Source organism: Natator depressus, chromosome 7 (genome assembly GCF_965152275.1).
Source record: "Natator depressus isolate rNatDep1 chromosome 7, rNatDep2.hap1, whole genome shotgun sequence".
Taxonomy (NCBI): domain Eukaryota; kingdom Metazoa; phylum Chordata; order Testudines; family Cheloniidae; genus Natator; species Natator depressus.
The window spans coordinates 6,624,646-6,649,926 of NC_134240.1; the positions used below are offsets into that span (position 1 = coordinate 6,624,646).

The 25,281-nt window shown below is 40.7% G+C and overlaps 1 protein-coding gene across 32 annotated transcripts in view; it reads right to left on the minus strand.

The window, feature by feature from the left end:
• MAGI1 (membrane associated guanylate kinase, WW and PDZ domain containing 1) overlaps window positions 1–25,281 on the minus strand; it is a 485,483-nt gene that overhangs the window by 196,719 nt on the left and 263,483 nt on the right. The window contains exon 1 of one of the 32 annotated variants that reach the window (XM_074957415.1): window positions 13,694–13,748. The exons of 30 other annotated variants lie outside the window; for them this stretch is intronic. In XM_074957415.1, the coding sequence (XP_074813516.1) occupies window positions 13,694–13,733 (40 nt within the window). In that variant the 5' untranslated portion in view covers window positions 13,734–13,748. Of the gene's footprint in view, window positions 1–13,693; window positions 13,749–16,369; window positions 16,387–25,281 lie in introns of those variants that run through there. One more of the 32 variants, XM_074957422.1, reaches the window with a different exon arrangement.

The window sequence follows — 25,281 nt, forward strand, 5'->3', positions numbered from 1 at the left end:
CAAAGGTGAAATTTCACTTTGCTGTGACTTTGCAGAAAAAAATATGGTACATCTGGAAAGTTTTTCAAAACTGGTAAATTTATAAAACGTCAAGATTCCACCATTTTGATGACAAATATGTTGTGTAAGAAACCACCTGGAAAAGAATCTTCATTCCACTTACTTTCTCCTGGTTCTAACTTGTCCTTCTGGAAAACCATAGTTACATTATATCTTATATGTACCTACCCATCTATCATAGGTATTTATTTGCCTCCCCATCATCATAGTAAATGAGCATCTGACAATGTGTTTATCCTGACAACCCCTCTATGGGGTAGGGAAGAGCTATTACTCCTACTTTACAAGCAGGGAACTGAGGCATAGACAGACTATGTGACTTGTCCAAGGTCACACAAGTTTATAGCAGAGCAGGGAATCTAGCCTGGCTCTCTCAAATCCCAGACTGGTTCCCTAATCACTGGATCAACCTTCCCCTTTAGATAGAGAAGACAGACAGGAGCAGTAGCCAAAAGCCAGTCTATAATTAGTTACACTACATCTTGCAGAATCTTCTCCATCACAGTTTGCCCAAAAAGAAACATTAAATGGAAAATACCATGGTGAGCAAATTAAGTGCCTTGATTTCAGAACAGTGTAAAAGTCCACTCCCACGCCCACTAAATTTAATGGAAAGACACTGAAGTCTTTCCATTTATTTAACTGAGAATTGGGTCAGGCCATGAATGAAGACTGCTTCATCATTCACTGGTTTATCAAAAACTCCTCATTCATTCATGTCACTGGCTCAGCGTGATGTGGCAGCATGTGACTGGCTGTATGAGGTCAGGTGCTTAGCAATGCTGATGTTAGGTAGGTAGGTTTCGGGTACACTTCTTCCTACTCAACTATGTTGCAGTCTTTACATGATGTTGTAAGTTGACTATGCAGACTCCCCTAGTCTGTCAGTTTGGGTTCTTCGCTTCCAGATAATCACTAGACTTCCCCCACTGTGGAAAAGGATACTGGTATCCTCCATTAGAAAATGCCAACTCAGTAAGGATTCTTTAGTGAGTTAGTACTATCAGATCTAAAACAGTAGAAAACACTTGGACATGATTTTAATGAGGTCCACCTCTTGTACTTAAATAAATCATCTTGCATGTCCATACAGTACTCAATTATACCTCATACAGCTAGTCACATGCTGCCACATCACGCTGAGCCAGCGGCATGAATGAATGAGGAGTTTTTGATAAACCAGTGAATAACGAAGCAGTATTCATTCATGGCCTGACCCAATTCTCAATTAAATAAATGGAAAGACTTCAATGCCTTTCCATTACATTTAGTGGGCGTGAGAGTGGACTTTTACATTGTTTTGAAATCAGGGCACTTAATTTGCTCATCATGGTATTTTCTATGTATATAATTATATGCACACACAGATAAATATTGTCTCGGGGAAAATATTGGGAAGAAACAATGAAGCATTTGGATCATCTTCCAATTTATTGAAGGCAAGCAAACTATATTTTTGAGATAAGTTCCAAGGCAAATGGCAAGAAAGGCAGCCTATTCATAATTTCTGGGTTTCTTTTTACAGAAAGCTCACACTTCTTTCTTCTCAGAAAGAGATAAGCATTTGAACATAATGGCCATGAAAATGATGTGGCCAGAAGCATATATGCTGCCAAGAACTTGATATTATGCTATCGAAGCACCTCTAAGTCCCTACGACAGACAAATGGCACTTACAAGCATCACTGGTTTTATTTCATTTTATTTCTGACTAGCTTTTTTTTAATTTCATACTGCATTCGTTGAAAACCTTCTTTGCAGTCCCCACACGGGCTTAGTGTCAACACCTGAATACACAACAGAGCTGCCTTCTGATTTTATGCACAACAATGAAAGTCAGGTTTCCAAAGCCTCATATACAGTCAACAGCAAAGGACATATTTTCCCGTATTTCTTTTGCCTTCTCCCCATAGGAAATCTCCAATAAAGGCTGCACTCAAATAATTACATAGTGATTTTCATCCATACATCTCAACGAGCTTTAAAAAGGACAAGTATCATCTTCACTTTACAGCGGGAGACAATACGTCACAGAAAGATGAAGTCTCAGTATTATTTGTATTACAGTGACACGTGAAGATCCCAACTGAGAACAGGCCCCCATTGTATTAGATGCACTACATAATGCATTGCCTCCATTATCCTGCCCCAAAGAGTCTAAGGCCCCATCCTGTAACTGACAATGAGGATGGAACCCCTGAGCCACTGATTTTACCAGGTCTCAGCATGAAGACAGGATCTGCTTGAACCATTGGGAGCCTTAGAATAGACTCTTTGGATGGAGCAAGGACGGTCTTTTACTGTGCGTATGTACAGTGCTTAGCACAATGGAGACCTGATCTTAGTTGAGGCCTAAATAGGCAAGGCTGGAAGTTAATTCTCAATTTTTTTTACATGGGCAACTACGGGATAGAGCGATTAAATGACTTGCTTAAAGTCGCAAAGGAAGTCAGCGGCAGAGCCATGAACTGAACCCAGATCTCGAGACTCATACCAGTGCCCAACAAACCAGATATTCCTTCCTCTTAAAATGACTTGTCTACACCATGGGAGCGCTGGGAATAGAATACAACTCTCCCCACTGTTGCCAGGTCCAGAGGATAAGACAAAAAGTAATGGTTAATACCTTCCCTAACCATACACCACCCCTCTCCACTCTATCATCTTAAAAAGAAAAAAGAAAAGGAGTACTTGTGGCACCTTAGAGACTAACCAGTTTATTTGAGCATGAGCTTTCGTGAGCTACAGCTCACTTCATCGGATGCATAGCATATCGTGGAAACTGCAGAAGACATATACACACAGAGACCATGAAACAAAACTTCCTCCCACCCCACTCTCCTGCTGGTAACAGCTTATCTAAAGTGATCATCAAGTAGGGCCATTTCCAGCATTCCAAAATACCTTTGAACAACATAATGATCCACAGAGGCCTGCCTACCAACATTACAAAAAGAAGGATTCTAGGTGGACTCCTCCTGAAGGTCGAAACAGCAGACTGGACTTCTACATAGAGTGCTTCCGCCGACGTGCACGGGCTGAAATTGTGGAAAAGCAGCATCACTTGCCCCATAACCTCAGCCGTGCAGAACACAATGCCATCCACAGCCTCAGAAACAACACTGACATCATAATCAAAAAGGCTGACAAAGGAGGTGCTGTTGTCATCATGAATAGGTCGGAATATGAACAAGAGGCTGCTCGGCAGCTCTCCAACACCACTTTCTACAAGCCATTACCCTCTGATCCCACTGAGAGTTACCAAAAGCATCTACAGCATTTGCTCAAGAAACTTCCTGAAAAAGCACAAGATCAAATCCGCACAGACACACCCCTGGAACCCCGACCTGGGATATTCTATCTACTACCCAAGATCCATAAACCTGGAAATCCTGGGCGCCCCATCATCTCAGGCATTGGCACCCTGACAGCAGGATTGTCCGGCTATGTAGACTCACTCCTCAGGCCCTACGCTACCAGCACTCCCAGCTACCTTCGAGACACCACTGACTTCCTGAGGAAACTACAATCCATTGGTGATCTTCCTGATAACACCATCCTGGCCACTATGGATGTAGAAGCCCTCTACACCAACATTCCACACAAAGATGGACTACAAGCCATCAAGAACACTATCCCCGATAATGTCACGGCTAACCTGGTGGCTGAACTTTGTGACTTTGTCCTTACCCATAACTATTTTACATTTGGGGACAATGTATACCTTCAGATCAGCGGCACTGCTATGGGTACCCGCATGGCCCCACAGTATGCCAACATTTTTATGGCTGATTTAGAACAACGCTTCCTCAGCTCTCGTCCCCTAACGCCCCTACTTTTCTTGCGCTATATTGATGACATCTTCATCATCTGGACCCATGGAAAAGAAGCCCTTGAGGAATTCCACCATGATTTCAACAATTTCCATCCCACCATCAACCTCAGCCTGGTCCAGTCCACACAAGAGATCCACTTCCTGGACACTACAGTACTAATAAACGATGGTCACATCAACACCACCCTATACCGGAAACCTACTGACCGCTATTCCTACCTACATGCCTCCAGCTTTCACCCTGACCACACCACACGATCCATCGTCTACAGCCAAGCTCTGCGATACAACCGCATTTGCTCCAACCCCTCAGACAGAGACAAACACCTACAAGATCTCTATCAAGCATTCTTACAACTACAATACCCACCTGCGGAAGTGAAGAAACAGATTGATAGAGCCAGAAGAGTTCCCAGAAGTCACCTACTACAGGACTGGCCTAACAAAGAAAATAACAGAACGCCACTAGCCGTCACCTTCAGCCCCCAACTAAAACCCCTCCAACGCATTATTAAGGATCTACAACCTATCCTGAAGGATGACCCAACACTCTCACAAATCTTGGGAGAAAGGCCAGTCCTTGCCTACAGACAGCCCCCCAACCTGAAGCGAATACTCACCAACAACCACATACCACACAACAGAACCACTAACCCAGGAACCTATCCTTGCAACAAAGCCCATTGCCAACTGTGCCCACATATCTATTCAGGGGACACCATCACAGGGCCTAACAACATCAGCCACACTATCAGAGGCTCGTTCACCTGCACATCCACCAATGTGATATATGCCATCATGTGCCAGCAATGCCCCTCTGCCATGTACATTGGTCAAACTGGACAGTCTCTACGTAAAAGAATAAATGGACACAAATCAGATGTTAAGAATTATAACATTCATAAACCAGTCGGAGAACACTTCAATCTCTCTGGTCATGCAATCACAGACATGAGGGTCGCTATCTTAAAGCAAAAAAACTTCAAATCCAGACTCCAGCGAGAAACTGCTGAATTGGAATTCATTTGCAAATTGGATACTATTAATTTGGGCTTGAATAGAGACTGGGAGTGGCTAAGTCATTATGCAAGGTAGCCTAACCCCCCCCCAAGACGTTTTGGTTAAACTTGGATTATTGCTGTGCACATTGTATGATGAGCTATTGCCAGCAGGAGAGTGAGTTTGTGTGTGTGGTTTTTGGAGGGAGGTGTGTTTGGGGGGGGGGGGGGTGAGAAAACCTGGATTAGTGCTGGAAATGACCCACCTTGATTATCATGCGCATTATAAAGAGAGGTTTCAAAGAGGGATGGGCTATTACCAGCAGGAGAGTGAGTTTGTATGTGTGTGGGGGGGGGGGGGGGGGAGGGTGAGAAAACCTGGATTTGTGCTGGAAATGGCCCTACTTGAAGATCACTTTAGATAAGCTGTTACCAGCAGGAGAGTGGGGTGGGAGGAAGTTTTGTTTCATGGTCTCTGTGTGTATATAATGTCTTCTGCAGTTTCCACGATATGCTATGCATCCGATGAAGTGAGCTGTAGCTCACGAAAGCTCATGCTCAAATAAACTGGTTAGTCTCTAAGGTGCCACAAGTACTCCTTTTCTTTTTTCTTTTTACGAATACAGACTAACACGGCTGTTACTCTGAAATCTATCATCTTAGGGTCTTTGGGAGAGATTGCAGATCTGTACCACTCAGCAATTAAAAGATCCAGGAGGTGTCTGTCCTGTAGCTATTTTCTATTCTTAAATTGCAGTGGCCATTGTTAGCAGGGCTCAGATGCAGCACATTGTGAAAAATATACCCATTATTTAATATCGGGAAGTATTTAGGCTGCTTAGTGCCCATTAAACCTACTATGATACAGTATGTTGGCACTCAGTTACCAAGATTCAGAACTCACAGTCAGCCTGTCACCGTACCTACAAGTTCACAAGCAGGGGAGAGCAAACCTTTCTTAATGTAACTCCAAACTGGTGAGGTTTGGAAGATGGAAACTTTTCTAGTTCTGCTGTTGCATTAAAAAGGGGGTTGGGCAGTCCATATGTCCCCCACAGACAATACCAGAGACTGAGATGAGGGCTGCAAGCCTACCTTGGCTAAGAATCTAGCACTTATTTAGCACTTTTCATCTGTAGCTCTCAAAGCACTTCACACTGGAACTCAGTATCATTATCCCCCTATTATAGATTTATAGATGGGGAAACTGAGGCAAAAAAGGTGCACTGACTTGCCCAATATCACCCAGTATGCCAGTGGAAGAGCTAGGAACAGAACCAAAGTATCTGGAGTCTAGGGGTTTTCCACTAGGCCACACTGCCTATACAGAGGGAGGACACTGGTGCTTCAGGACACCAGCATCTGGTCAAGTTGTTGATTTAATAAAGGTTTCAGAGTAGCAGCCATGTTAGTCTGTATCTGCAAAAAGAAAAGAGAGATTTTACCCAAAGGGGAGAAATACCACAGACACCATGAAATCCACTAGGGACTTCGCTATTGTTATCAATTTTATGGGGAAGGAGCTCAGATACGATGGTGCTCCTAAGATTCATTTGCATGTGTACTTGTAAGCATAGGCATAGTCTGTCTTCTATATTTTGGGGGGTAGCTCTGGTCAGGCCAACGGGGCCACATGTGGGGGAGGGGTAAATTCCACTCCTGCCTAAGGCTTGAAGTTGGGGCAATACCCTTCCTGCCCCCGCATCGCCAAACTATGCCCATGCATGTCAGAGATCTTTTTTTAAATAACAGGAGAATTATATGGGCAAAACAATGAAAAATAGATGAATATTTGTGTTGTAAGCATCAGCAAGAAAATGAGATGATTAGGAAACAATATACAGAACATAGCCCAATATGCTCTGAAATTATTATGAATCTTAAATGCATGTGAAGTATCAACCACTGGCTGGAAAAATCACGTGAATTGATCAAACTCTGATTTTAAAATCTCTCCCCACCTCGATTCAAGAATATCAGGGGTTAAATTTTAAAAGGCCAAAATACATAGCTCCTCTATCATTCCAATGGGTGACTTTACTCCTATTACTCCTCTTGCCAAAAGGTTGACCTAGCAGTATTACATGGTGCAGATAATGCTCAAGATACCAACATGAACACCATCTGGTGAAAAAGTGTTGTTCTGACCCCAAAAGATAAGTGGGAGGGTTTTTTTGTTTGTTTGTTTGTTTTTTTAAGAAGAACCCTCTCGTTATTTCAGTAAACTCATGCGACTGTGGAAATTCTTTCCACTTGGCATACCGTAAATGTTAGTAAAGCAAATTCCTGAAGCTTTTTGTTTCTTTTAAGGAGAGGGATAGAGCAAATCTGATGCAGCGGTAGAAGGAAAAAGTATTAGGGAACAGTTACCATAAAACCTCATAATGAAAGTACCCATGAGAGCCATCAGTTTTGAGTGTTCGTGTATAAAGAGTTTTTGTTATAATGGTGATGTCTGGAATAGGGCTTAGTGCAGTGGGCCACTTGTTAACTTCACAAAGAATGTTACAACAGACAGCTATTTAATAAGGGCAAATCGTACGGCTGCTAAAGAAACAGGGCGGCAGATAATTCACCAGGAGTTAGTTCTAAATATTTTACTTAGAAAACGCCACTGAGATAATGATATCCCATTTACCAGTTTTCCCTTCAAGATAATAGAACCTAGAGCAGTGTTTCTCAACTGGGGTTATGCAAAAGGTCTGCTAGGGGCTACATCAACTCATCTAGATATTTGCCTAATTTTACAAGAGGCTACATAAAAAGCACTAGCGAAGTCTGTACAAATTAAAATTTCATACGAAGAATGAATTGTTTATAATGCTCTATATACTATACACTGAAAGATAAGTACAATATTTATATTCTAATTGATTTATTTTATAATTATATGGTAAAAATAAGAAATTTTTCAGTAACAGGGTGCTGTGACACTTTTGTAATTTTATATACGACTTTGTAAGCAAGTAGCTTTTAAGTGAGGTGAAACTTGGGGTACGCAAGAGAACTCAGACTCCGGAAAGGGGTACACTAGTCTGGAAAGGTTGAGAGCCACTGAGCTAGGGTATCTTCTTTCAGGGGAAAAGGACCTTTCATTAACAAAAGTCCTTCAATTTAAAGATCTCCCCACGGTGACAGCAGGACATTTGCAATTGAAGATGCAAGGATCTCTCTACACATAACAGCATCCAAGATGACATCAGAATCTTCCCTTTCTTAAACATTTAAGGCCCATGTATGTTAGGTGCAGCTACAGCAATGCCTAAAGCAAAGGTTCCTGAACACTTTCCATTACAAGCCCCTGCTTCCAGTCACTTATAAAACCTGGCCAAACTAACCACTGTTGCTGAAATCCCCCATGCTTTTTCTCTGCCTCAAGCTTCATTTATTTATTTATTTGGAGTTAATTGAAAACAGTCTAGCGATTTCCAAGAATGTGGTTAGGGAACATTGATAGTATTGCCAATGTTAAAAAAAAAATTGTAAGCATTTCACTGAAGAACTTAAACACCTCTATTATTTGAGGTAGGGACTAGATAATTTGCAAAGGTATAGGGTTATTTAGCAAAGCTCCACAGTCCTATCCCTATCTTAGAAGGCAGGCACATACCATTCCCCTGGGTGGGGTCACCTCTGAGATCCTGCAGAAATGCAAATAGAACCCAGTCTTTGATACGACAGACCTCAGCCTCGTATACTTATCCACACTGCCTTTTGGACCAAAGGTGCCAAATACACGTGTTTAGCGGATTACTCATATAAAGGATTGATATGGTTCCACACAAGGGAGGAGAGTTTTTTGGTTTTTTTTTTAGGGATATTACAGACAAAAAACTTAAATGAAGTCGTGGTCACAGATTCAAGCACTCATAAGTTAGAAAGTGACAGAATTAAGGTTGCTCATGCAATTTAATTTAATTTGTCCCCTTTGTGCATATACGTATTACAATACCATCCTTACATGGCCACATACTATTTGTTTTACAAGCCTCATCTTACACAGTTTCAGAGTAACAGCCGTGTTAGTCTGTATTCGCAAAAAGAAAAGGAGTACTTGTGGCACCTTAGAGACTAACCAATTTATTTGAGCATAAGCTTTCGTGAGCTACAGCATTCCACAGTATGCATCCGATGAAGTGAGCTATAGCTCACGAAAGCTTATGCTCAAATTGGTTAGTCTCTAAGGTGCCACAAGTACTCCTTTTCATCTTACACAGTGTGCAAGATACAAAACAAAAGAGGCATAGGAGAAAGGTGTTCTCTTGTGTTTAATGCACTAGACTGGGTATTCAGGAGAGCTGGATTCTAACCCTGCTCTGATAGAACCTTCCTATGTGACGATGGGCAAGTCTATCATAATGCATACGTTCGAGGGAGGTTGAAGAGGCAACCTTATGCATGGCATTTCCTAACTTTGGTGCACAACACTCTGGATCTTTAACAGTCTCTCGGCAGTCCTGTGTATGTATATACACACACACACACTCTCTCTCTCTCTAATTGGAATATCCAAAAATTACTTGCCACAGAAGAAAGTTTACTTCAACTTTGAGGTAGTACTCATATTAGTAAACATACAGTTGCACACAGACACTATCCATTAACTTTAAATGAGAAACGTTTTGATTGAGATTTGTGAAGGAATATTCCAGATGAAAGAACTGAAGTCACAACAAAGGGGAACTGGACCAATTGTTGAGTACCCTAATGGCTTAAGACGGGATTTTCAACAGCCCTGGAAATGTTGTAACTCTGTTCTCAGTGAAGTCCATGCTAAAAGTTCCCATTGACTTTAACAGGAGCAAATGCAGGCCTAGACCGAGCAATTTCAAAAAATTAACCCTTAGAGTCCATTAGTCCTTCTTAGGACTCCAGATCAGTCAGCCTTTGTTTTTAAATGGAGTCCTGTGACTATTCCTTCATTTCAGTTATGATGGTACAGCTCTTCAAAGTAGAGGGAGAAGAAACCAATTTGCAATGGCCACACTTCCCTCAAAATGTTGAAGCAGCTACTCACAAGAGGCATTGACTGGAAACATCTATCAGTAGGGAAGTGCGCAGTTAATTGGTTATGTGATAACAAGCAGCTGCTACTGCAAAGTGTGTGAGTGCAAGCAGAGCGATTAGAAAGCCAGGAGGTGTCCTTTAGCCTGGATTGTATTGAAGAACCATAAACTAGTAGAAACATGAATAAAGAGAGATCACTAAAACTTACCAAGACCTTTTAAAAAAAGTCAGAATACCCTAAGACTTTGCAGACATCAAAGACTGCTGAACTAACAAAACTATAATACAAATGACAGTATTAGAGAGATAAATGGCGGTGGTGGGGGCGTGGGAAGAGAAATCTGATAAAAGCACTACCAATCAAATAATTACCAGATAGTCTGAAGATAAAATGGAATTACAAGTTTTGTGCCATGCCACTGTAATAAAAAGAAAATATAAAACTTCAAAGTAATGAGAACGGTACGTTCAAGTTTCATGTTCAATTACCCAGATATATTTAAATCATGAACTCTTTCTAATTGGGTAACTAATTGGCTTAAGGGACAGGTAATAAAGCTCTTATCATTGCTCAACTGTTCGATTTCAAACCAGGTTGTGGTTTGGTGGGCTCAGTCCCGCTTGTGAATTGTTTTGATGAGCTCAATTTAGTTCCCTGGGGCATTTGGCCCTATCACAAAAAACACCTCTACAGTGGGCATTTTGGGATACCTTTGTTGGCAGTCTGAGGAAAGAAGAGAAGGATTTAATGAACAGAGTCTGAATTGTCTTGTCAACTGTAAAGGTGAGACACTCCTAGTCAGAGGTCAAAACACACTGGCCTTATATTCACTAGGAAAAAAGGTGTGGTTTTAACATGTGGTTTTAAAATCCTAGTGTTAGAAAAGACAAATTATAGTATTTACACATGTAACTGATCATGATTTACCCTGTAGGGTTTACCTAGAAGAACTAACATGTTAAAACTACAACTTATCTTGTCTACACTAAGATTTCAACATGTGTTAACTTGCATTAGCTAACGTGTTAAAACACCCTTTCCCGTAGTACAGACACGGCCACTGATGGCAGCACTGGCAGAAGCTTGCACTGCGGCTACCTATTCCACGGACAGAGAAAGGGCTTTAGTCTCCAAGGCACTCCATATTGCACATTTCACAACCACTCGATTCCACTGGACCAAATGTAAAGGGAAAAGGATAGGACCTTTTTCAGCCATTGCTGGCCAGGTTTACCAAGAGTTTACATTCTAGTGCAGTATTAGCAGCACACTATCCACTTAGTGACAGACTTTTAATCAATACGTAGTACTGCAATGCTGACAAAAACTGCATGATCATTAGTACCATATACAGCTCACCGTGCATTGAGATTAATGTAACAGATTAGCACCAGAAAATGTCCTGAATGCCGAGCCTTTGTAAAGGGACCAAAGGCTCCTGATAAGACTCATTATATATGAGAGACAGAGAGAGAGAGTAAAATTTTAATTGGCAATAAACTGTGACATCAGCTTTCAAAGTCTTGATTTGGGACATTTTCCCTGAATCCCTTTAGTCTTACTTTTAAACAGTTATAGACAATGCTGTTGCACCAATAAAACCCCAAAGATCTAATAAAATTCAGATACTTAAGAAATCACTGGGATGTGAATGGAGAGGAAAATAAGAAAGTAGTTGATGGTGCTTACATCGTACAGGGTACCGACAGTAGTGTAATTTCCTGTCTGAGCAGAGAAAGGAACAACCTAATTTCTCAATTTAAGGTAGGCTACATAAGGGAACATTCTGATTATTGACATCTACACTGTCAACCTAGTATTCTTTTCTCATTTCAATACTGGAAGTTGTGAGAATGTATATACATAATTTAGTTAAATACAGCTCACACTGGGCTGACCCTGTGGCTTTTATCCGGCCCATGTATATAAACTTCAAAACTTTTCATTGAAGTATACATAGATATTATAAGTAATATACAAATGGGTTTGTTTAGTGTAAGTATGGTATTCTCTCATTCTATGATTCAGGGACTGTCCTGGGAAAAGGGGTGAATTGGAGAAATCAACCCAAGATTCCATAATCTCTCTTCTTCTAGCGTGATTCAAAACCACACCCTTCCCACCAGTTCTGAAATAAGATCCAGTCGGGAATTGGCTGTGAGATTAACTGGTCCAAAGGAAAAATGAAAACCTGCCTCTCTTAGATCATCTATGGCCAGTTTTTTCGGAAGAAGTCAGCATCCACAACTGGGCCCAGATTTTCAAAAATAGCTCCCGTTGTTCTTTTCCATAGGAAGTCTCACAGGGCCAAACCTGGAAATTCTGATCTAATTATGTAGAATATAATTTCCTTGGTCCATTTAAAAGTCACAGTATAATAATTACTCTGAATTATATCTTAATTAAGGCAACTTTAACCCATGTTCTAGGTGTCCCTATGGCTCTGACTACCACATGCTGGGACTGGATGACAGCATCACTAGATATCTGCCCTGTTATGTTCATTCCCTCTGAAGCATCTGGCACTGTCCACTTTTGGAAGACAGGACAGAAGGACCATTAGTTGGGCCTAGTATAGCCATTATTATGTAACTATAGTCACCACTACCAGTTTCTCCTATAATTAATGGGGAATTGGAAGTGACATTTTTTGGACTCTAGTGGAATGCTTACGATTTCTTTTTTTTAAAATTCCAAATAGGGTGAGAGTAGGTGTCGGTGTTTCCCTTAAAAAAATATTACCTGTATACAATAACACAGAAGACCTGGAAAAAACTGTAAATGTGTTCTGAAGATATGCCACACAGACAGATTCAGGCTCAAATGAAGCAAAACAGGTCAAATGTGGTTGTTGGGTTGTTTTTTTTCCAATCTTCAATTTACTCATCCATGTTCTATATTCCAGGAAGAAGAAATCAAAAACTTATATTTGAGAGAGGAAAAAGGACATGCAATCTTTTCTATTTGGCCCACCAATCTGACAGTCTGATGAAATGCTAATAGATATTAACATCAGGGGAGAAAAAAATCTTGCTTATATATGCAGAAGAGCAACAGCGGCTCAGGATTAGCTGCAGACAGACCATGCAGGATTAACACAGTGAACCAGCCATCACGCTTACGAGAATATTCAAGAGCAAAATATTCAGAGGATTCCAGGATGAGAGTTAGTGAAATTTGACTGAAAATGGCATCGTATTTTGAACATGTTTTCTTGAACACAGCAGCATCCGATAGACCTCAGCAAAAAAGACTTAAGATCATTATTTTCAGGAGGGTGTATGCATAATTATTTTCCAGATGTAATGTCTTCGAGTGGATGGAAGGCTGTCAAAAAGACATCAACGCATGAGCTTTAAAGTGAAAGCAAGAGCCTTACATATAGTATTTGAAGTTTTAAATGACTGAAATCCAATGTAAGCTTTATTACTGTCAGATGTGGAGTCAAGAGCCCTACACCAGTTAATCAGCTTGTGTTGCTGAATTAATGGCTTGCATGGTTGCTTTTTCCTTCCAAGACACTTTGAATGGTATGACAGTTTTGCTATTGCCAGAGGTTGTCAGTAATGGTGAAAGCGACATGCTAGGACTCAAATTATGGATCTGATTACCTGCAAAAGCAGGACACATTAAAAAGGAATGAATGTGAATCTACACAGTCAGCATTGCTTTTTTTCATGGGAACGAGTACTGCACAACTATTTAGTGGGAATATGCACGCGGCTGGTAAACGAGAAAAATGTACCCTACTCTGAGTTAGGTTTTGACTTATTCATGTCAGCGAATACTTACTCACATGAGTAGTCCACTCGAAGTCACATGAGTGCACCATCACGAATAAGGGGTTCGCAGTCTGCGCCTTTATTAACGTAACTATAATAGTGAAGACAGCAGCAGAAGAAACAAGTCCTGAGATGAGTCTAGATTCTGGATTTTGCCAGTTATTACTCTTCAACTGTAGGGTATAAAATACAGTATTTGACAATATGCAGATAAAGCTGTTCCTCTGAATATGCGCCCTTAAAACAGATGCAAATCAGCTCAGTATTAAACTGGGCTCCATGTGTTTGCTGAATTTATGCAGAATGTGTGTGTAACAAGGGTTTATTAATCTCTTGAGAAGCTGCTGCTTTAGACCAGGATCCTTTTTTTGGTGTTATATATATATAACTGAACTTGCAAATGACTCCCGGTTAAGTCACACACACTGATATTCAAGTAGCTAACCCTCGGCAGAAAAAGTAAATAGGAACTGATGACATGACATGACATGGGTGGGAGTGGGATGATGCTCTGTAACCCAATCCAGTTTTGCATCAGTTGGTTGAAAATAACCTAGACGGGCAGAAATAACCTAAAGTAGCTACTAACCAATGGCTGGCTGCTCAGCAGCCTGCATGAAATGAATCTGTGGTCTCAGCCAGCCTCCTATTAGGAATGGACACTTATCCACATGACTGAAGAGCCATGAATCCTAAATCCTCTCTCTCTCACACATACAGATCATGGCTGAGTCATCCATTTATCCACAGGGCAAAGACAGAAGAAAGGGCAGCTGCAGCTGCCACTGACCATGCCTTTACCAGTCCTGTGGGCAAACGGAGCACTTCACTCCCCACATACTTACACACGAATACAAAAAGACAACAGGAGCCTAACCTGCGAATTCCACTGGGCCTCAAATCCTGAGAAGAAATACAAAACCTTCAGCATCTAACAATCTGTGTTTTTCACCAGCTAGATTAGTTCTAAAAGCAAATATTCCATTTTCCCTGAAAGTAGTAGTGTGCCATTTTATGAATAAGTAACAAAGACCCTTTCACTGTGCTGATAAATATGGTATCCCCTGTCACAAACAGGAACAGAACCTGGCAGAAAACAGAATAAAATGGGGGTATTTTAATGGATTTCCCTTTAAACAAAATATAATGCAACAATTATTTGGCATACTTTGTTTTTCCTCTTGATGTCCCCAGGTATTACACAGGTATTACATGTCTGTAATTACTTAGAGATGCTATTTTGCTATTTGGTTTCTGGTGGAGTAAAGAAAAATACCTTAACACAGGGTATTTAGCTAATGCATAGTAACAGGAATCAAACAGGCACAGAAAGATCTGCCATTTAATAAGACCCCTACAGGTCTTGTTTAGTCCAGACTGCACGGAGTTATATCAGTTCATTCACAAGTGATACATTCCTGAGGGAGGCTAAAATATGCCCCTTTTAAGGCTCTAATCACCAAATTTCCACCAACAGCAGACCCTGCCTCCTCCTCTCCTGGCATCCTCAGTCTGTGGCACGCTATATGCTACTGACCCAGTGTCTCCCGAAGCTGTTCCCCTCCTGGTTCTAGCAGGTGCCCGGTTTAGTGGTATTCATGGACATTTTGAAAAGAAAGGGTGCACCGTGGCCTCGCTGCCCCTTTAAGAAGTGCCCAGCCTCCTTGGCAAGCAAACTGGTAAAGCTCAGAGTCAGGCACTCAGAACAGGCGCTCAGCCTCGCAGCGTGCAGCTGTCTACAGTGTAGATGCAAGCTCATTTTCCTAGGCAGCAAGCACCAGTCAGCATCCACCTTCCCCCCCTCCCCCCTCCCCCCCCCAATTAAAACAGGCTCTCATTCTGTCTGTACATTCAGGGCTGAAATAAAAATGTGTTCTAATTTTTTGTTCTTGTGTTTTGTTTTGTTTTTTTACTTTCAACATGCAGTGATCTCTGTAGAACAACCGCTTTTATAAACACAATTACCGCATGCATACACACATCAGAAGGTTTTCCCCTTCTCCTTTTGCTAAGCTGCAAGGCAGAACAATGCTGGAACATACATTTTAGCAACACCTGCTGCACCACATTAATATGCACAGGAATGTATTGCTGTTTTCCCCCTTGAACACTAAGGCTGCATTGTTCTTTACAATCCATCAGTGGCTCACTTCCCTCCCCCGCCAACAAGTCCCCTTTTTCGACATGTCCCTTTTTCAAAAGCACGGACTGACGCTCACATTTTGGAATGCACTTCATTAAAACGTAGCTGCCCGATTCCAACCTGCAATGCGGTGGCAATACAAAGCAAGCGCCACGCTTCCTCCCGCATTTCTTTCAAAAGTCCCATTGTTCGGCAAGCATCTGGTCCTGATCTCAGCCTATTCGTGCCCATTGACCCCTCTTTTCATAGCACACCCGTTCACGAATGGGCCTCACGTAAAGCCTGCTTGATGAATTAAAAAGCAGCACTAGCCATCTGTCCTCTTGGGCTGGGTTCAGACTGTGCCGCTACTCCCCCCTCTACCAGCCTCCCCAACCTCGCTAACCCGCTCCCTTATACACATCACCCGAAGCTGATAAACCTCTGGGTTTGCGCAGTAAACACTGACACAGCTCATCATACTTGCCGCTTTACATTTATTATGCTACCATCCAGGGAAAAAAAAAAAAAAACACACACACACACTAGAGTGTTCTCACTTGCCTGAGTCCTTCGAAATACAAGCACAAGCACAAGATTAATCCTTCCTTTGTGAGGTCTTGTCTTAAAGTCGTGCTATGTAATGATCCTCAGCACTGCAGCAGAGGGGAATAAAAAAATGCAGGGATCAGAAGCAGGGGGAGGACAAGGCTTACTTACATCAGGGTTTCTGCCACATGACAAAAGGTTTGAGAGGGAAGAATAAGCTGGCAGGAGCAGGTGACAGTGCAAAAGGGGAAATGCAGAAGCCTGCCTTTTATATTACTGGTGACATTTCTAACACATGACAACAATTTCCATCTGTATTTAAACTGGGAGTGTGAGAAAAGAGCATTACATCATGACTCCTCGATCAGAGGGGCTGTGGAATATGTAGGCCAGGGGGATTAAAAAGCACCTGTGTATGTTGGAAATCTTAAATACCAGTAAACAGATTTCCTCTCTCCCCCTTTTGATTTGTCTATCACTTTCACTAGACCATGCCCTGGGAAGTGGAGAAATGGTACTGTCCTCCTTTGCAAGGCACCAGAATGGGGGGAAATTATTATATCTAATCTATCTCCTTATAGCACTTTGTTTTCAACAGGCATTCTAATACAAAATACAAAGCGTGTCTCTCTCTTTCTGCAGTGGGCTCAAGTGTCTGTTACTGCACTGACTTTCCTCTCTCTCGGAAATCTGCAGGGAATTTCAATGGCAACACCAAGATTTCCCTCTTTTAAGCCAAGCATATGTCTGTACATTTTAAACAGTAAACATCAAGAGTAGAGACCAGAAGATATTTTGGTGAGAACGAGATACTGTTTTGACTGCTTCAGTGCCAGCAGGTACGGGTACGTCTGGAACTCTCAGCACTTCCCATGAAATAGTACTGCGTGGGTGACACAAAGATCTCAGTGGATTTTAGCTTCACAAAGAAGTCTACCTGCTACCAGTTCACAGGCTGCTTTGCAAGGCTAACCGCTGGCCTGCGCTGGGATCGAATTTGGATTGCTGAGGTTCTCTCATATCTCTGTGCCAGGCATGAATTTGGAGTACTATGGAAACAGGGTGCAAAGTCCCTCCAAGAAGGAAGCGTGGTGTCCTCAAGCAATCCCACTGGGCAAACACAGCATTGCATCCATGGGCCAGCTCCATACTACAGTGACAGGTGCTTAATCAAGGATAGACAGGCAAACTTTTGGCCAAGAGAACTGCTGCAATATGAGGGCTTTGTGGGTGTAGAGTGGTAGAAGAAAATAAGCAAGGCAGGAGGATACTTGCTTCCTTCCAAAGAAAACTCCATTTTGCTGACAATTACACCCCTAGCCTAGAGTGGAGCCTATGCTACACAAATTACATGTAGCCATAAAGTCTGGTGCATACAATCGGAAAACCAGCTGCTTTAGCAAGTAAAAGTTTTAAACAACATGTACATCTGGCATCCGCTATTCACAACATAACTTGCCAGTTATTGACCTTTTCAGTCCAAGACCTACACGTCTATTGCACGTGTGTGCGCGCAAGCGCAAGTCAGCAGGACAGAGCGTCCCTTCATCTCACTGTTTTACTGACATAGAGACAACAGCAAGGCAACACCATTAACTAACGGTAGTTGCAGAATGATGTGTATCCTGACCGCAAGCTGCACTTGAACTGTTACATGAAGCAGGATGGTGGAGTGCAAAATGTCACCAACTGCGAGAATGAGCCCTATCTCAACTTTAAGAAACACATTAAAAGGAGAGAGAGCGAGACAGAGAGAAAGGTTTGATTATAAATATATTTTTCAAGTCTTTTTAGGTTTACAGGAAAATAAAAAAAAATTCAGAGTCTTGAAGAGGCCACCTGGGCCAGTTTCCTGACCTTTTTATGGGTTTCTTGTTGAAAAAAAAAAAAAATCTTCCCTCAAGATTCATTTCTCATATCTTTCAACCACAGCCTCACTAAATTACAATTGCCCCCACTTAAATCTCTCGCGAGTAGCAGTAGCTCTTCTGGAAGCAAGAAAAATCCAAAATCTGGAACTAGAGTGGATTTAGAATACTAGCTATGCTACATTTAAGAGTAAAATGCAACATTTCTTTTTTCATTCCTTCTCTCACAACACACAAAATGAAAACTATTGCATAAGCCCAATTAAAATGCTCTCAGCAGATCATGCTTCAATGAGGCAGCACCGAAGTGGAAACACAGTGAAAAAGTCTTTTCATAAAAAAAACAAATGGAACATTTTACTTTTTTTCATAAAGGCGGCTTCCTAATCGCCTACGAAAACTCTTCCATCTGATTATGAAAAAACAGAGTCCTTAACAATAGAATTGCTTATTTTTCAACTGAGGTTTGAAGAATTTTTTTCTCCTAAACCCCTCCCCACCCAACCAAAACCACCCACCCACAAAAATCGAATGAAAAGCGCGCACACACACACACACACACACACACACACCGAATGAAAACTTCTGTTTCTGTGCCATGAAAGCAAGATCCAAAGTAATCAATTTCTTAGCGCTCCTGGTGTCTCCAACAAAAGCTGGAGAACGTTTTCTAAGTTTATTTGGCCCTTAGCGTTCCGATTGTTAGCTTTTAAATAGAACGTGTCATGAGCTTTACACATGATATCATCCTTCCTTTTGCAGTTGCATTGTGTGATTATTTCATACACAAAATGTATCGTTTATCGCCGAAAGAGAAAAAACAACAAAAACGAGTAGTTGAGGCATAGATTCCACATTCATCGCATCAGCCCCTTTATATTTGTACACATGTCTGTTATTTCTAAGTGTTATTTTCAGCACCAAACTTTAAAAAACAAAACAAAACTTTTTTGTGCCTACTAATGGGGACAGGAATATTTAATACATGTGTGCTCAAAAGTCCAAGAAAATAACTAATGAGCACCAAATTTACACCAATAGTATAGTAACTGTTTTGTCATATGCCAGAGAATTCTATACCTTTTCTTCTGAAGAAAGTCAAAGGCAAGTTATAAATCATTTCAATATGTGGAAAGGGATCTTGTCCTTATGGTAATCCCAACTTCTCACCATGTAACAAGAGCATCTTGAGATGAGATTTTACAGCTGGGTTTTAACTCACATAGCACTGGAAGTGTGAGATAGAGCATTCTCTTAGGTAGGAACAAACTGCTTTGACAGACCCCTTTAGTCTTTTCATCAGTACGTTTTGGAACCAATTCACTTACCAGGTGGGAACAGCAAATGGGGAACAAACTGTGAATTCACATAAATGTAAACTCAGCAAGATGCGGAAAAAAAACACAGATGGGTGCACTTTAGATTAAGGGTCAGTGTTTTAACCTCACTTTCCACTTTTCCATTCGGATAGGTGATGTAGAACAATCACCTCCTTCTTGAGACAGGACTCAAATTAAACCATGAATCACTAAGAAAAACACACAGGCAAGCAATATCTCCAAGTAAGTCTCCATGCTAATCAAGAATCTACAGTTACTCTGCTAAGTTGCTGCTTGTGGTTTGTGCCCCTTTACAATTAACATTTGGGAACAGAAGTAGTTGCTATATGGGAAGATACAGCTGAAAAAGTTTCTTTATATTCAAAATGTTACGTGTGTAGGGTCACAGTTAAAGTGCTGCCTTCTGCTGTTATATTCCATCTGGCTCTATCCGATAGGCAGCTGTCATATACATTTCATTCCATAAAGTCAACTTTGGTTCTCATCTATGTTACTGAAATCCCCAACATGCTCCAGCGGACAGACCTCACAGCCTTCTGCCTCTTACATCTGCTAGCAGAAGCCAAGAACACCGCTACCTCTAAGAGCTGCATCCCACACCAAGCATCATATAGCACTAGCCACTGGAATACCTATGGAATTGCAGACTGTATTTGCATGAACACCAGATGAATGTTTGATTAATGCAGTCACAATTAATAGCAAAGGAATTCATAATGTTTTACCCACTCACTATAAAGTGCTACCTGAAAGCCAAGGTCTCTCTCAGGAAGGAAATAATACTTGTAAGGAGAAGTTCATTTACAGAAGAAACAAAATATAAGCATAGCTGAGGTAAATGAAGATTTGAACAACAGATCTATAGAAACTTGAAACGCTAGGTGAAGGCATACTGGATGGCATGTAGTACCTGAAAGATGGCTATCACCTTCAAAACATGTTGAAAGTTGTTTATCAGAACAGAGTTAAAAAGAGGGAGAGAAATCAAATAGTGTTACAATACTGAATTTACCATTTTAATGGCACTATCAATGCTCTTTAATGCTGGTAAATTACAAAATGTCTATCCAACTAATTCTCTTGTGCAGTTAGTTATACAAGATCTTATCCTCAAGTTTTTCTACAAAACATTAAGCATTTTGGGAGCGGGACAAGAGGAGGCTAATATTAGAAACCACTACAGTGAAACTATTTTAAAAAAATATAGACGTCAAAAATGGGTAAAATACTAATGAACGTTATGGGGGTGGTACATTCCTCAAAGATTCCATTCTATTATCCCACACTGTTGGGTCTTGTCTTCATATTTTAGTGCTCCCATGAACAGGATTCCATCACAAGACTCACAATATTTGCTGTTTTTCTGAAAGCCTCAGCAGCTAGCAGCAGGAGATTCTATGAGAATCTCAGCTTCTATTTTTTTTATTATTTTTTTTTTTTAAGTTTCCAGTCTCCATGCAGAAAAAAAGCTAGCACACCCTAAAGGCTCAAGCTAGCAATCAAATAAAAAGAACCCACAATATTTTTTCAAAATAATCCTGGCTTTTAAGCCAATGTCATGATTTTGGGGGCTGACTCGTGATCTTTGCATGCTAGGGGCTGACACTGCTGCATTTATATCCATCTCTTCTGTCAATCTCCAGAATTTGAAAAGAAGTCTAGAGGGCAGGGCTTGCTTTGTTTTGAAGTATTTCCCCCCTGATTCTTAAATACTACCGAGAACAGGCTCCAAATGCTGCAAAGAACCTCTGCATAATTTTGAGCATGTGACTATTCCACTTAGTTGTGTAATGTTAAGTAGACGTCTAAGTTTTCAAGTGTCACTCCAAAGCATGATTATGTAGTTTTTTCCAACCAGTTTAGACATAATGGTATGTGAGACAGCTAAATTCTACATTTCTTTATTAGGCTGTGAAGGGAAAAGCTCCAGCATTTGTCTGCAAGTCATAAATTTGAAGTGAATTTATTTCTGACACAGAGTTAAAAATCAAGTATCAGAGGGGCAGCCGTGTTCGTCTGTATCCACAAAAACAACGAGGAGTCCGGTGACACCTTAGAGACTAACATATGAAGAAGTGGATTTTTTACCCACGAAGGTTTATGCCCAAATAAATCTGTTAGTCTTTAAGGTGCCACCGGACTCCTCAGAGTTAAAAGTTTAAAACCTCCTGAGGTGCAGATCATAAAGAATGAAAAGCAGATCAAAATCCTATGGCCAGTGAAGCTCTAGGGGTCCCCTGCTGTCTTTTCCCCCTTTTGCCTGCACAGACACAGCAGGTCCATGCTGAAATATAGGCACAGATACCTGCAAGACATCAGTATCCAGCCAATTATTTAATAATACACATCTCATTTTCAAGACATATTATCCCTTTAAGAGCCATTTATTACATATTCTCACTTAAATAGTAATTTTCACAACCATCAGTGAAATAGATGAGTTCACTCTTAAATTGCTAATTAGGTGTGGTCTGGGACATTACAAAACCCTTTAAAAAGATATCAGGGAACGCTACTGTTCCCTTTAAACAAATCTACTCTGGCAACCACCCAGGGATCTCGACTTCATAACTCAAGGCCCTAATTATTCAGGAGGACATGATATATCCAGAACATTATGATTAATAAGAGATTTATTTCCCTTTCCATGGGGATAGAACTAGAAATATTCCCTGTAAGGTGGGGGGGGAAGGGGGGGGCGGCTATATTCACTGACTTGGATTAAAAAAAAGAAAGAATTAATTTACAAAGAGAGATTATTTCTAGTACGCAGTATGGCTCCAAAAAGAAAATACCTTGGAACCTGAAAGTTGTTTCATACGAATATGTAGCTAGCTTCCTTTGCACTGAAATAAAATACCGCTACTTTACAAGAATAATACAGTGTGCAAGTCACAAGGAAGCAAGAAAAGGTAATATTTTGTTGGTAGATTTGCCACAGTTCATTTCCAAAGACTCACAACGGTATTTCAATCTTTTGCTTAAGTCAATTTGAAGGGGTACCCTCAAACTCAGCATGAGTCTGCAACTGTCGTATTCTTTCTATTCTGCCAGAGTACAAGTGTAGCCAAATCTGTGGCTGATAAACACAACTCGGGCACTTCCTCTTGAAGGAAAACATTCTTACATATTTTGCATTTCATTTACAAATCTGGACTTCAGAAGTAAAATGAGAGAGCTGTTTGTGTGACTCCTGTATTCTACAACAATATTTTCCAAATAAAGAAATAGGACAGTTTTGTGTGACATCTTTCAGGTCATTAAGCAGTTGTACAAAAGAGAACTTGCGTGCTGGGGTTTTCTGCCACCTTCTGACTCAACAGCTGTATATTCATATTTCTTGGAGTGAGGGACTTTTCCAATAATTCTGTGTCTGAACAAGTTTATCATGACCCACTCAATTGTCACTAGCATTCAAGATGAGCTAAAGAACAGCGCTAAAGAATATCTACCCTCTTTTGACTTTTCCCTTTATACTAAATACGGACCACTCATTCCACTGGAGTGTTTTATCGTGGCAAAGCACAGTGCAAATTCTACTCAATACAGCTATAAACCTTCAACACAGGTTTTGTAGTTAAAATAGAGAAACCAAACATTTTGTTTGACGAAATGAAAAACCAGGACATGTCAGCCAGCATGAAAGACACACTTGGGACATCGAGACATGACATGAAAAACCTAGATGTATGTTCACTTTAGGAAATGGTTGGCTATATTACCTCTGACCCAATGTCTCCAATCAACACGGTGCTCATATTTACCATTGCTGGGCTTCGTACCTTGCTGGGTATGTTGTAGTTCTTTTCTTCCACTGTTTAAACTGTGAAGGTGGGTAAAAACATGTGACAACCTTCGCTGACAACCAAGATGCCTTCTAAAGTAAACCACAGATCTCTCTATAGCCCATGTTTGAAAGAACCATGGCAGCTGAGCCGGAATTTACAGACTCTCTGTGCCTTTCTGCAGGTTCACAGCCTTAAAATCTTTTAGAATTTAGAGCATCTGTATAATCTCTGTCTGTATAACAGCCACTTCAGATGTCCTACAGATGAACAAAGCAATCCCGAGAAACTACAGCACCCAAAATGAAAAATGCAACACAAAGCATACCAGGTGTTAATAAAGAAAACAAAGGAAAGCAGACAGGAGATCTCTTCCTGCACATCTTACCCAGATCTTGCTTGGCAAGTGGCATGGGAGAGTCTATGAGGCTGAACCACGTAGAGTCTGCATTTCTGCTTTGGACTGCACTGGTTTTGATGCCCCTTGCAGTTTCAGTCCTGTGTCTCTTTGAAATAAAGAAAGCTACATCTAAACAAAAAGGCACAGAGATGGAGAAATATTAGCCATCCTACAGACTTATTTCCAAACCTAAAGAACCTCCAACAGTTCCATGGGTTTAAAATGTATACGGATTTAAAAGTAGGGCCCAGATGGAAAAATGTCTGAGGGCCCTCAGATTAAACAGAGACAATGGCATATACAGATAAACTAACCTACATAAATGTTGCTCATGCTGCTCAAAATTGTACATTAGCGCTTCCTATAAGTTAATATTTGCAATAATTCTCTCCCAGAAAACTTTAGTCTACAGCAGAGTATTTTGGGTGCCTGCAATGCACTTCTCAGAAATACAGTGACAAGAGTACTCTGAATGGACTGGGGGTTTTTCCGGTATATCTATTGTGCAATAGTATAGAAAAACCCATTGTAATTTATACATGCTGAGTGAACATATTCAAGGACACCGAAAAAGTGCTCTGAAAACAGACTGAACAATACTCTCTAGAGAATGCAATAGGATGAAACTGAACTTTTCAGACTATTAATAGGTGATAAGGATACAGTGAAAATTTATGCTTTTTTGTAAACTGCTTCATAGCTAGGACAAATCCTGTGAAATAATTAATTATTTTTTCTGTGCTAGGGCACCTTGTTCACACTGGCATTCATCCCTGCTTTCAAAAGAATGCTTTCATAATCCTGGACACTGCAACTTTTGTTACTACAAACACTGTAGAATTACATGTATACGTACAATAGCAAAGGTACCAAAAGGCATTTAGATAATAAGCAATGCCTCACTTCTTGAAGGCTTTTGATAATTCAGAGAACATTTGCTTATATAAACCTCTGACTTACTGCTTATGAAAGAAAATAACTTGGGACTGTCAGCAATTCTGTTTATCTTAAAAAAGATAGCAACTAAAATAAATCAGAAAGTGCCATTCTAAGAACCGTAGTATATAACAAATATGTCTACTCATATTATACAGGTCTTTTCATTAGATTCCAAGAATTAGCTGATGCACACAACTGGCATCCTATAAATCATAATGAATATTCGTTTTAAGAAAAATCAGTTGAATTGTCATTAAATCCAGACTAATTAGAGCCTACAAGAGGGTTTGCATGTATTTCTACCACTTCATTTTTATTTGCCTTCTTTTCCGAAATACTGTAGGTTTCTCTGGTGCTAATGAATACAAAGGACTTCATCAGTTACCCCTAGACATCACCAGGCAGCTGCTCTGCAAGCTTTGCCAATAGACTGCCAAGAGCCTGGCCCATCTAGCTCTACCCGCCACTGATCAGAAAAAGCCAATGGTGCCTAATGTAGTGATTTATTCTGTGATGGGAATAAATATCCATGGGGGATTAGAATGTGCCAAACCCATTTTCACTTCTAAAATTATTTTAAATCCAGGCTTGAACC